This window comes from Rhinopithecus roxellana, chromosome 6, assembly GCF_007565055.1.
Source record: "Rhinopithecus roxellana isolate Shanxi Qingling chromosome 6, ASM756505v1, whole genome shotgun sequence".
In the NCBI taxonomy this organism is placed as follows: Eukaryota; Metazoa; Chordata; class Mammalia; order Primates; family Cercopithecidae; genus Rhinopithecus; species Rhinopithecus roxellana.
The window spans coordinates 154,508,742-154,521,024 of record NC_044554.1 but is presented as its reverse complement, the minus strand read 5'-3'; the positions used below and the strand labels follow the sequence as shown (position 1 = coordinate 154,521,024).

General features: G+C 36.2%; 1 protein-coding gene across 4 annotated transcripts in view; it reads left to right on the top strand.

The window, feature by feature from the left end:
* BBS9 (Bardet-Biedl syndrome 9) overlaps positions 1 to 12,283 on the top strand; it is a 617,615-nt gene that overhangs the window by 168,052 nt on the left and 437,280 nt on the right. For all 4 annotated transcript variants that reach the window (XM_030932359.1, XM_030932358.1, XM_030932357.1 and 1 more), the window contains 2 exons: positions 283 to 466; positions 1,104 to 1,233. In XM_030932359.1, coding sequence (XP_030788219.1) covers positions 283 to 466; positions 1,104 to 1,233 — 314 coding nt within the window. The remainder of the gene's footprint in view (positions 1 to 282; positions 467 to 1,103; positions 1,234 to 12,283) is intronic.

The following is a 12,283-nucleotide window of genomic DNA, read 5'->3' as shown; positions in this document are numbered from 1 at the left end:
AGCAGGTAAGTTTTTTAGTGATTTTGAACTGCAGAATAGCTAATACCATTTTTTTGTTCTGTGGTAAGACATGGAACAAAACTTTGATTAGACTCTTGTAAAATACCAGAAAAATGGTCATAGCGAAAAAAAAAAAAAAAAAAGAATAAAGAAACGAAAGAGATTAGCCCATCTTTATATTTCTGCTTTGTTGTAAAGCAATTTCTTAATTTGTGTTGATATGAAAATAACTGAAATTTTCTGAGGTTAGCAACTAAATTGATCTTGAGTTTTGCTTTGTAGGTGGATTGGACTCTAAATATTGGAGAGCAAGCCCTTGATATATGTATTGTCTCTTTCAATCAGTCGGCATCCTCTGTTTTTGTTCTTGGTGAGAGAAACTTTTTTTGCCTTAAGGATAATGGACAAATTCGGTTCATGAAGAAGCTTGACTGGAGCCCAAGTTGTTTTCTGCCATATTGCTCAGGTGTGTAGAAAGATTTTCTTTTATCTATTCCGTATGTCAAGGCTATGTGATATACACCGGAAAAAAGCCACACTCATACACATATTTTAAACATATATGGAAACAGTTTAATACTGAATATGTAATGGATATTTTAACTTTAAAAGTTTGAATAGAAGTTTGATATAAAGCATACATTTGGTTTCGTCAGTCATTTTACTTTGTACAAAATGACTTGTAAAATTGGCCTCCAGCATACGTTAATACTTTCCATTATGTGTCTGTTCAAGATGCTTTCAAGAGAACATCAGACTCTTTTATAAGCACAATAGTAATGTCTAATAGAATGAATTATCTGTAGTGAATGCCTAGTAAATCATTAGCTTAAATGTGTTACATATTAATGAAACTCATGCTTTCTAGATGAAATGCAAAAATGTTGGCGATTATCTAGTTATAGCTTCCAAGACTGTAAAATGATTCCTTTCTTTTTTATACCGGTAGATTAAACTTACAAAATAATGTTTTATTACATAAATTCTTTATGTATTAAAATCAAGGTGTTAGAATTAGTTTGTGTTATCAATTTCCTAAAAGCGATATACTGTTTCAAATGACTGTTTTCTTAGTGTCTCTTTTCTGTATCTTCAACTTACAGTTTCTGAAGGAACAATAAATACTTTGATTGCAAACCATAATAACATGTTGCATATTTATCAAGATGTGACACTGAAGTGGGCCACCCAACTTCCCCACATTCCTGTAGCAGTAAGAGTGGGCTGTTTGCAGTAAGTGATTTAATTTAACACATTTTTAAAAGAGGATGTTAGTCAAGAAATTGTCTAGAAGTTCTATGAAATAATGACAAGTGATTTTATTAAAAAATTACAAGTGACATTGTAGTATGAATGTCAATAATGAAAGTAATTTAAAATATAATTTTATTGGAAAGAAAGGATAATTAGTGCTATTAATCATTTTCATTTAATATTTCTAGCAAGATATCCTTAGTAAATTAAAGGTAAAAGCTGATGAAGATATCAAGAAAATTGTTTACTTGATAGATTATTCTTTAGAATACAAAAAGATTTCTTTTAGCATTTGATGAGTCCCTTTTAGAGAACATTCACTGATAGACTGTGATGATATTACACTGTTCATCATAACAAGGTCTCACCTTGTTTCAGCCGTTTCATTAAGGCAAGTGATGCAGAATTGTTGATGATCATGTGTTTACACAGTTTAGATTTTAAGTGAGGCTACTTTGCATTTAAACTGAAAAACAGCATTCATACTTTAACATTAAATTTACAAAATTTATCAAAACTGACAGAAATGGTCCGTATAAGTGAGTAATTTTTCTAGGTCATCAGTATAAAAAGTTAGATGCTGATGAACTTTTTAGCATCTTAGATTATGTTTAGGAATTGAAAATATCAGCAAACGTATAGAAACACAACTTTCCATAAAGCTTCATAGATTATCAGGTGTATTCAGTTCTACTTATTCATAATATTTTATTGAGCATTTAAAGGCCATACGGGGTGGGGCGCGGTGGCTCATGCCTGTAATCCCAGCTGTTTGGGAGGCTGAGGTGGTTGGATCACCTGAGGTCAGGAGTTCAAGACCAGCCTGGCCAACAGGGTGAAACCCCATCTCTACTGAAATACAAAATATTAGCCGGGTGTGGTGGTGTGTGCATGTAGTCCCAGCTGCTTGGGAGGCTGAGGCGGGAGAATTCCTTGAACCCGGGAGGTGGAGGTTGCAGTGAGCTGAGATCATGCGACTGTACTCCAGCCTGGGTGACTGAGCAAAAACTGTGGGCTTGAAACTGTGTCTCAAAAAAATCAATCAATAAATAAAAGCCATATGTAGTAGAATTCTTCAGTGATACCTAGTTTCTGATCAGGATGGAGTTGTTCTCTCCTATTAAGGGCTTGAGTGTAATATTATTGTTGAAGCTCAACAAAGGGTGTTCATATTTGCATCAATGTTTACTCTAAAGCCTGAATTTTGGAAAAATGGAAACAGTGTTTTGAAAACATCAAATATTTTAAAAAGAAGTTGCTTTCTTATGTTTTATGAGAAAAAATATGATTTTAATTGCTATGCACTTAAGACAAGTTATAGTTATTTTGTGTCTGAAAAATAATTTAAAAATTTTGAGATTGACTTTTGCAATGTCCATCACATAGTCTTCTTAAATTTGACAGAATATTCATAGTCACCAGACATTTTGTATCAGATTTACTTAGAAGGATTTAGAACAGGAAAAACATCTTGCCAGCAGGGCAACATCAAGTATTTCACTTCTGGAAGAGTAATTCTTGCAGGAGTCTATACATCAATCCAAAGCTGTTCTCTCTGGTCTCTTAAGTGACAGTTCAGTTGCAAAAAGACAGATCCACACTAGTGGGTATGGGCCTCATTTTGACTTACAATCTTCATGCCCTTCAGGAGCCAATATCTTGAAATACTTAAAAATTATTGGGGTTTTGGTATGTATTTTGAGCACAGGAGAATGATGGGTAGAAAGACCTTATTGAGAACATTTGGTTGAAATATATATATTTTTACACATACGTTATGTATGAGGGATGTACCCATTTCAGGAGTCACCATACTGAGGGAAGTGCAAAGATATGACTTCTCAGCAGATATTTTTTGTTAATTTATAGTTTTTGGTCTAGATACAACCTACGAGTTAAGGGTCAATAATAACTGAAATATTATTATGAGTAAAAAACCAAATTTTCATATAGTGTGCATCATGATGCTTATATTCAAAAGTAGCCTGTCATTTTATTTTAGGTACCTGTGAGTGAACCTTCCTATTTCTCATAGCTTTTGCAAGATGACCGTTATAAACAATTAAATCCAAATATTGCCTTTAGTATTTTCCACAATTAATATATAAAAATAAATTCTAATTGTTCAACTGAAGATTTTTCTTATTCTTGCATATAATTTAATGCAAAGTATAGGAGTAGACTGAAAGAATTCTATTGTAATTTCTATTAGAGTTTTTTTCTTCTTCAGTAAACTTTAATTAATGCATGCAAAAGAAAATAAAGATTGTAAAACACTAGACTCAATTAACATAAAGTTTAGAAAGGTTTTCTGCCCTCACCACAATTGTAAGCTGTATGCTACAGTTATTTAAATACATTTTATAATAATCACATCTTAAATCTTATTACTTATCTAAACTGAAGCAGTAAGTGGATAATTTCAGAAATGATCATAAGTATGGAACACCACAACTATATTTTAATCACTTGCAAAAAAACGCCGTGGACCATGGGGAGAGCACTCAGCTCTTAGCTCACACTGAGGTTTTGGTTATTAACCACAAAAGGTAAGGGAGCTTCCAGTTTTGCCCTTTGGCTGTCAGATCATTTACAGGGGTGATGTTGGAATAGTAGCTGGTGTTACAGATACCCTACACAATGCAAAGCTAGTGAACACCAATATCTAGTCATCTGGCAAAAAGAAAAAAAAAAAACACCATAAACTAGCAAGAGCATCTGCAGCCAACTGCAGGCTAATGCCACATCTTTTCTCAAGGCTCTATCCTGGGCATGTGAAAGAAAAGCGCTGCTTTCGTCCTGATCAACAACAGCCTTCCTGTGAGGAAGATACTTCCTTGCCACGTGAGCGCTGGTGGACTTCTCACTTTTGCAAGCCCAAAATGTGACTCTTGCCATTCGCCATGCTGCCCTCACTCCCTCACCTCATGGGCCCCAAGAGGGTGGAAGAGCCAGGCACATCTAAGCTGATGTCCCACAAGGGGTCTATGGCGGTGGAGACTCCATGGCAGACTTGGCAGGTGACATCCAACTGCAGGCCACCTGTGAAGATCTGTTCTATGATGTAGTTGCAGTAGTTGTGGTAGTTGGCCTTCTTTCCATTGTCATCACCTGGGGACAGACTGTGGCTCTGGGATTAGTGTCTATGAGCCACAAAGACTGCGAATCTGTAAGGGAAGAGTATGTTTACCCTGCAGAGGCCCGAGGAAGCCAGTGCTGACACTTTACAAGGCCATGTGAGGATGCTCATCATTTCATTAGAGGGTCTTGCTGTTATTTAATGTGACGAGAAATCACAGCACTTGGATTTTCAATGCTCCTCTTTTTCTCATTCCCTAAGAAGAGCTCCACATTTTGTATCTTGCCAACAAAACACATCTAATGCCTAATGACTGAGTAGGTAATTGGTTCCCTTTTTATATAAGGAACAATTGAATAAATATTTCCCGGAGACAGCTGAAAATATTGTGGGCCAGTTAACTGTAACCCTGGACAGGTTCTTTCTGCCTGTTGCACAGACAAAATCAATTCACTGAATTTCAGTAGAGAAAGAGTTTAATTGATGCAAGGGCAGTCACACCACACTGAAGATTATTAAGACTTACTACTTAAATCAATCTTATTGAAGGCTCATAGGTTAGGGGTTTTTCAAAAGTTGTTTGGGGGAAGAGTTAGGGGTGGCTAGGCAATGGGTGCTTGCTGCTAATTGTTTGGAAGGTGCAATCATAGGGATGTGGGAAATGATCCTCGTGCATGGTGAATCACTTCTGGGAGCAGCTGGTGGTTCCAGGTGGAACCATCACGGTTTCAGAAATGCAAAAAACCTGTAAAGATCCCTTACAAGGCCACTGTTAGGTTCTACAATAATGATGTTATCTGCAGGAGTATTGGGGAAGTTACATATCTTGTGACCTCGGGAATAATGGCTGTTTTTGTCTACACCTTAGCAAAATTCAGACTCTTCTATCCTCCTAGCCTGGTATTCTCTCACTAGCTTTACAAAGACAGTTGAGTTTTGGGGAAGGGCTATTTTTACTTAAACTATAAACTAAATGTCTCCCACAGCTAGCCTAGCCTAAGCCTAGAAATAATTAAGGGAACTTGAAGGTTAGAGGCTAGAGGGTTGTAGGCTAGATCATGCCTCCCCGACTGCCATAATTTTCTCACTGCAATACTTTTTGCAAAGGCTGTTTCACTTTCATCCTTTGAGTTTCAGCATGCCTCAATCCTGAGGTGTAAGCTATGAGATGGGAAAAGGGTGAGAACTGCTCCAACTTCTTCCTACTGACAGGTGGCATAGTTGGGGTATGGGTTGCCCCTAGGGTAAGAGGAGTGGAACTGCTTTGCATGTACTCATAGGTGCCTGATTGGGGTTCCAAGCTTTATATGACAAAGACGTTAATATTCTCATCCACAGTTTTAGCATGGCACTTAAGTGAACCACAGACTATAGGATAATGAGTAGATTGTTAGACATACAGATTCACATAAACAGGAAAGAGCAAATTTAAATATACCATCCCATATCTTTTTAGTTCCTAGTCCTGAGACTAGATGAATTCAGCTGAATAGCTGTTTCCCATATCAGGAGGTGGCATTGCAGATGGGCTAATCCTTTGTATATGATGAAGGCAAACATATTTTTTAATAAGAGGCATTTCAGACAGGTTCTAGGCTATTTCTTCAGTGTGATTAGATCTCTGCCCTGTGGGTTGACAGTGCCTCACCAGCAGGTACATTGCCAGAGAAGACCCTCAGAAGAAATAAGCCGTTGCCAGAGCTCACCTCTAGGTCTGTTGTACTGGTAGGAGGCTTATGAACCATGGGCAGATATTTGCAAGGGTGGATCCTGGATAAGCCCCCAAATTTGTAACTGCCTGATGAGTTCTTCCTGCTCACTGTACAAACAAAATTAATTCATGACATTGCAGTAGAGAGAGCATTTAATTGATGCAAGTCTAGCCATACCATGTGGGAGAGTTATTACTCAAATCAATATCATAATCTGTTAGAATTTTAAAGGTAATTATTACTAACTTACTATAGCTTATCTGTTTATTTATTTTTAGAGACAGGGTCTTGCTCTTTTGCTCAGGCTGGAATTCTTTGGCATGATTATAGCTCACTTCAGCCTTGAACTGCCTTCTGCCTCAGCCTCCTGAGTAGCTACAACTATAGGCACATGCTACCATTCCTGGCTAATTTTTTCATATTTTGTAGAGATGAGGTCTCACAATGTTACCCGGGCTGGTCTTGAACTTATGGCCTCAAGTGATCCTCCCACCTTGGCCTCCCCAAGTGCTGGGATTATGGGTATGAGCCGCAGTGTTCAGCCCACATATTTATATTAGGAAGTTGTTTGAAATTGAGAGTACTGAAATAATTTTTCTCTTGCTTTTTATTACCTTTAGGGTTAAAGCCTTTTTGGTAGAAGCTTCCTTGGCTGAATGTGTTTATTTATAAAGGAAATTGCTGCTTTTTAAATATGTTTCTTTTCAGTGAATAAGAAATGTTGGATTTGGGTCAAGCTGATGCAGTTATACTTAGTAACAGCGTTTTGCTCAGAGTCTAAGATGCTTTTTTTCTTTGCACTCTCACCTACTTGGCAGATTTAGTCCTCTCTACCTTGTTTATTACGTAACAGTTCCAATTCTGTCTGTGTTTTCTTCTTCCTTTTCAGATTAAATCTCATTTTCGATTAAATTGTTTTTTATTTAATTGTTTTTAATTTTTGTAGGTCACACTATGGAAGTTGAAATCAATACACAGATTACAGAATCAGAAGAGCCTGACTGTGATAATCTTCTTTAAATTCTTAGCTATTACTGGTACCTCTCATTGCATGAAGTAGCTATGGAAGCCTGGCCCAGCATCTTCTGCAGTAGTCATTTTCTCCAGTGGCAAATAAAGATCACCATTTATCAGTGATGTTACTGTCTCTGGAGATATCAAATATATCTACAATTGGAAGTCCACTTGTATGAAACTTCACAGAGATGAGAACCATTCTAAACTTTGCTGGCAGCTCACAGCAGGCTTTAAAATCTTATTGCAGTACTTATTGCAACTCAGTTTTGAACAATTTGATCTAGTACTTCAATGTTTTTCTTCCTAGGCTAGGTACACAATAGTCACTTATTTTGTTACTTAACAGTTTCTTTTTTAAAAATGTCCTAGCTTATTTAATTTTTTAAAAACATTTATTTTAGATACAGCCGGTACAAGTGCAAGTTTGTTACATAAGTGTATTGCATGATGCTGAGGTTTGGGGTACAGATTCTGTCACCCAGGTAGTCAGCACAGTACCCAATAGGTAGGTGTTCCACCCACAGCCACTCCCTCCCTCCCCACTCTGGTAGTCCACAGTGTCTGTTGTTCCCATGTTTATGTCCATGTGTGTTCAATAATATTTCATTCTTTAGCTTTCATTGATATAATATTGTTGACCAGAATGTTTCCCCCATATCTTTTCTGGATTTTCATATTTCTATTTCAAGACATAGCTCAAGTCTCATAAATTAAGCCTTTCCTGCTTATCATGGTCTCCCTCTTTTCTGAATTTCTATGACATTTATAATTATGTTGGTGAACTACTATTTGATTTTCCTAACTCTCCAACTAGAGAATACATTCCATTTTACTTTTGCATATCACACTGAATAATCAATGAGAAAGATCAACATATGGTATATGCTTCCTAAATACTTAAAAGTCATTGTGTTTTTTATGTGTCAGGGGAAGATGTGTGGCTCTAAAGACCTTATAAGATCTTTTAGTTTAAAAACCTTTTTAAAATATGAAAAAACAGACTAATAGAGGGAATAAGGATATTTTACTTGAAACCGAATTTATTAGCAAAATATTTTTAGTTCCAAAGTTACATTTTCTTTTTTGGTTTAAGTTTTGCTGTTAATTTGTCTTTTTTTTTTTTTTTTTTTTTTTTTTTTTTTTTTTTTTTTTTTTTTTTGCATTATAGAAAGAGAATGTGAGCCTATATACTTTTTGCTATCCTGTATTTTAAGGATTTTCTTTGTGAATTCTTACATTCCACAGAAAATTCATAAATATTCCTGGAATTTGCAGTAAGGTATACATTCTGATATTTGGCACCTCTGCATTTTTATTGATATTTTCCTCTATTTGTTATAATTGCAAGAGTAGAATATTAGTATTTCATTACTATATTTTTCTGTCAGTTTTCTGTTGAATAAGCATTTTTGGTTTAGATATTCTTATTCTGTGTTAGTCAGCTTATATTTCTGATAGCTGTTTTTTTGGTGAGTTAAACAATTTTATCACTATAAAATGACGTCTTTTGGGTTTCCATTTAATATGGTTTTGTTTGCTTATTTTTTCATTGGTTTGCTTTGAGTTCACTTAGATATTAGTTTTTCGTATGCTGTGGTCTATGCCTTTTTTTTTTTTGAGACAGGGTCTCACTCTGTCTCCCAGGCTGGAGTGCAGTGTTATGATCATAGCTTATTGCAGCCTTGAACACCTCGCCTCAAGGAATCCTCTCACTTCAGCCCCACAAGTGGCTGGAACTGCAGGCATGTGTCACCACACCCAGTTAATTAATTTTTTTTTTTTTTTTATAGCTAGGATCTTACTATGTTGTCCAGGCTGGTCTCGAACTCCTAGCCTCAAGTCATTCTCCTGCCTCGAACTCTCAAAGTGCTGGGATTACAGGTGTGAGCCACTGTGTCTGGCCAATGCTTCATCTCTCAATAGGTTCATTTAACTTTCGCTGGAATGATATAGGGTGTTATTATATTCTGTGGTAAGAATGTATTGTTATATTTCCCCTTCAAACTTTATTGATGTTGCTTCCTTATTTTTTTAATTTTAAAATTATTATTATTATTTTTGAGACAGGGTCTTGCTTTGTTGACCAGGCTGGAGTGCAGTGGTGTGAACATGGCTTATGGCTGCCTTGACCTCTTGGGCCCAAGCAATCCTCCCACCTCAGCCCCACAAGTAGCTGGGACTATAAGTGCATGCCATCACATCTGGTAGATTAAAAAACAAAATTGTAGAGATAGGATCTCCCTGTGTTGCCCAGATTGGTCTGGAACTCCTAGCCTCAAGAGATCCTCTTGCCTTGGCCTCGCAAAGTGCTGGGATTACATGCATGAGCTACCATGCCTGGCCTCTTATTTGTTTTTAAAATAGCTTTTAGAGAAAATAATAACCTTTGTGATTTTTGTAAAAAGTGTAGAACTGCATTTTTTAAAACTGTTACTTAAAGGTACAAAGAAAAATAAAATAGCTTTTTATTAAAGTTACTTGAGTCTTATCAAATAGAATGAACATTTGTTAGCACTTTTAAATATCAACCCTGATATTTTTCTCTATACACATGCAAATTTAGGCATATAATAAAATTTACAAAACAGGACCACATGAATTTTTTTCTTTTTTGTTTTTAGATGAAATCTCGCTCTGTTGCCCAGACTGGAGTGCAGTGGTGTGATCTCAGCTCACCGCAACCTCCGCCTCCTGGGTTCAAGCAATTCTCTGCCTCAGCCTCCTGAGTAGCTGGGATTACAAGCGCCTGCCACCACGCCTGGCTAATTTTTTTGTATTTTTAGTAGAGACAGGGTTTCACTATCTTGGCCAGGCTGGTCTTGAACTCCTGACCTCGTAGTCCACCCGTCTTGTCCTCCCAAAGTGCTGGGATTACAAGTGTGAGCCACTGTGCGTGACCATGAATTTAAAATATAAATTTATTTCATTATATCCTAGTGGAAAAGAGAAATAGGTGAAGTGGAAGGAATATGTGAATTTTTTATAAATGTTTATTTACATTATATTTCAGTTTCTAAAAGACTTCTCTCAACAAGAGTAGAAAACATGCCTTTTTGGTTGATACCGTTAGTCTTTTAAAGCTGCATTTCAAATTTTGGTAGTGTCCATTGACTTCCTGTTGTGAAACATAGGGAAAATAGCATACTTATGTTTTCTTCCTCTCTTCTTGTCAAATTCTGGAATTATTGGTATATTATTATTTATTTTGTCAAAATTTAAAACATTTCCCTACATTTTTTGTAATCACAATTTCTATAGTGCTTTCATCCTGTTGATTTATCTAAATGGAGTCAAAGCTTACCACTAGTTCTTTTACTATTCCTGAATTTTCTTGATTCATTTCTTGGTTAGTTGAGTTTAATCATCCTGTAGTTTTGTGGGAAGCCTTATAAGTGTTCTTATCTTAAGAACTGTGTATTGCTTTTATACGTGAAGATAACCTTAACTTCCCTCTGAAATTTGAACATCCATTTGGTTTTGAAAGTTGCTGTGGAAAAGTCTGAAGGTAGCTTAATTTTTTTAAAAAAGACATCTGACTGGATGAATTACTTTTTCTCTCTGGATGCTCATCTGACTTATATCTCAGTCCTTAAGAATGAAAACATTACTCCTCATCAATTATTTGTATATATTTGTTCTTTCTATTTTGGTTTTTGTGATTTTTTTTTTCACGTTGCTTATTCATGTTCTTGAGTTGGTTTTTAGTGTATTTTTTCTCATTTTTAAAATATATTTATTCTAGTTATTGCTTCTAGTGTGGCTTTCAGCCCCTGTATCTTTTGTTTGAGTTTTCCAAACAATGACAAAAATGGTTTCTTTTATTTCACTGATACAAGGGGTAACTATTTGTCTGAATTCTTTTATTTCTTTAGGAAGTTCTTGCTATGGATATTTTCTGTCTTTTATGTTCTCATCTCCCTCATGTCTACCCCTTTCCTTTTTATGCAATTTCCACACATACATCTCTTCTTATTTTGCAGTTATTCATTTTTTAAATGGTGACAGCAGTTTGCTGAAGGATTGTGTGGGGAGTTTTGAGGGAGAGTGATGATTAGCTCTGATCACCTGAATATTTTCACCTTCTTACTCTGTTTATTTTCTCTTTTGCCCTGGGCGTCCATTTTCCTTGGTTTTCAGGGTTCAAGAGGCTAGTGAGCCTCATAGAAGCCCCTAACGGCCCCCGTCACAGATCCTTGGTCCTAAGAATCAGTGGCTGCTGCTTGTCTTTCTATCTTCATTGGTTAGGAAGTTGATAAAAGCACAGATAGAAGACCATATCTTTTGCTTCCATTCTGGTTTTTCTGATGTCACTCCTCCTGTATCCCACCCATGTCCTTAAATCTCATTCCATTAGTCTAGGACCTGACTTTCTCTTCTGCTTGAAGTCTGCAGAGTTGGTGCCAGCTCTTTGTATCCTATCTTACTGTGGTCCAGAATTTAAGATATTTGGTAGGCTTCGAATTTTGTTGATTGTGACTGTAGTCATTTCCTCATTCAATTTCCTTTCTTTTGGGAGGTGGTAGTTATTGTAGTACTTTCTGCTGTTTTTGGTAAGTTTTGCAGTATTGTCTTTGATTAGAATTCAAGTCTTTGTCAGTCTTTATTGTTGCTGAGGAGAAATCCATGGACAACTTGATTTTTGTTTTGTTGTAGGTAATCAGTTCTTTATGTTTGATTGCTTGTAGAATGTTTTTCATTTTTCCTGCAAATGCCACACTTGCCACCATATATCTGCATGATATTTTCCTCGCTATTACTGGGAATGTAGTGAATTTAATCTGTTTAAACCATTTGTTTTGCTGCCAAATAAAGGTTTCCTATGTTATATCTTTGATTATTTCTTCAGTTTTGTTTAATTTAATATGTCCTTCAGGAAAACTAATATCTTTTGGTTGGCTACTTATTTTCTGTTCCCAATATCTGCTCTCTTTTTCCCCATAATTTTCATTTCTTTGTCGTTTGTTTTCTCTGTTTTCTGGAGAAGTGTGTAAAATTTGTGTTCTATGTCACTGTTTTGAGGAACCATGGCACTGGTTTTGGTCTTTTCTGTGTCTACAGTGGAAGATTTTTTTAGTCTGCTGAGGTGCTGTCTTTTTCCCAGCCACTTCCCTGCTACCTCCTACATCTTTGCTACTCCTAACCAATGTAGTATGTGCCAAGTTACAGTTCCCATGAGGCACTAGTACCAAGTACATCTTACTTTGAAACATGTTTGTAGTGT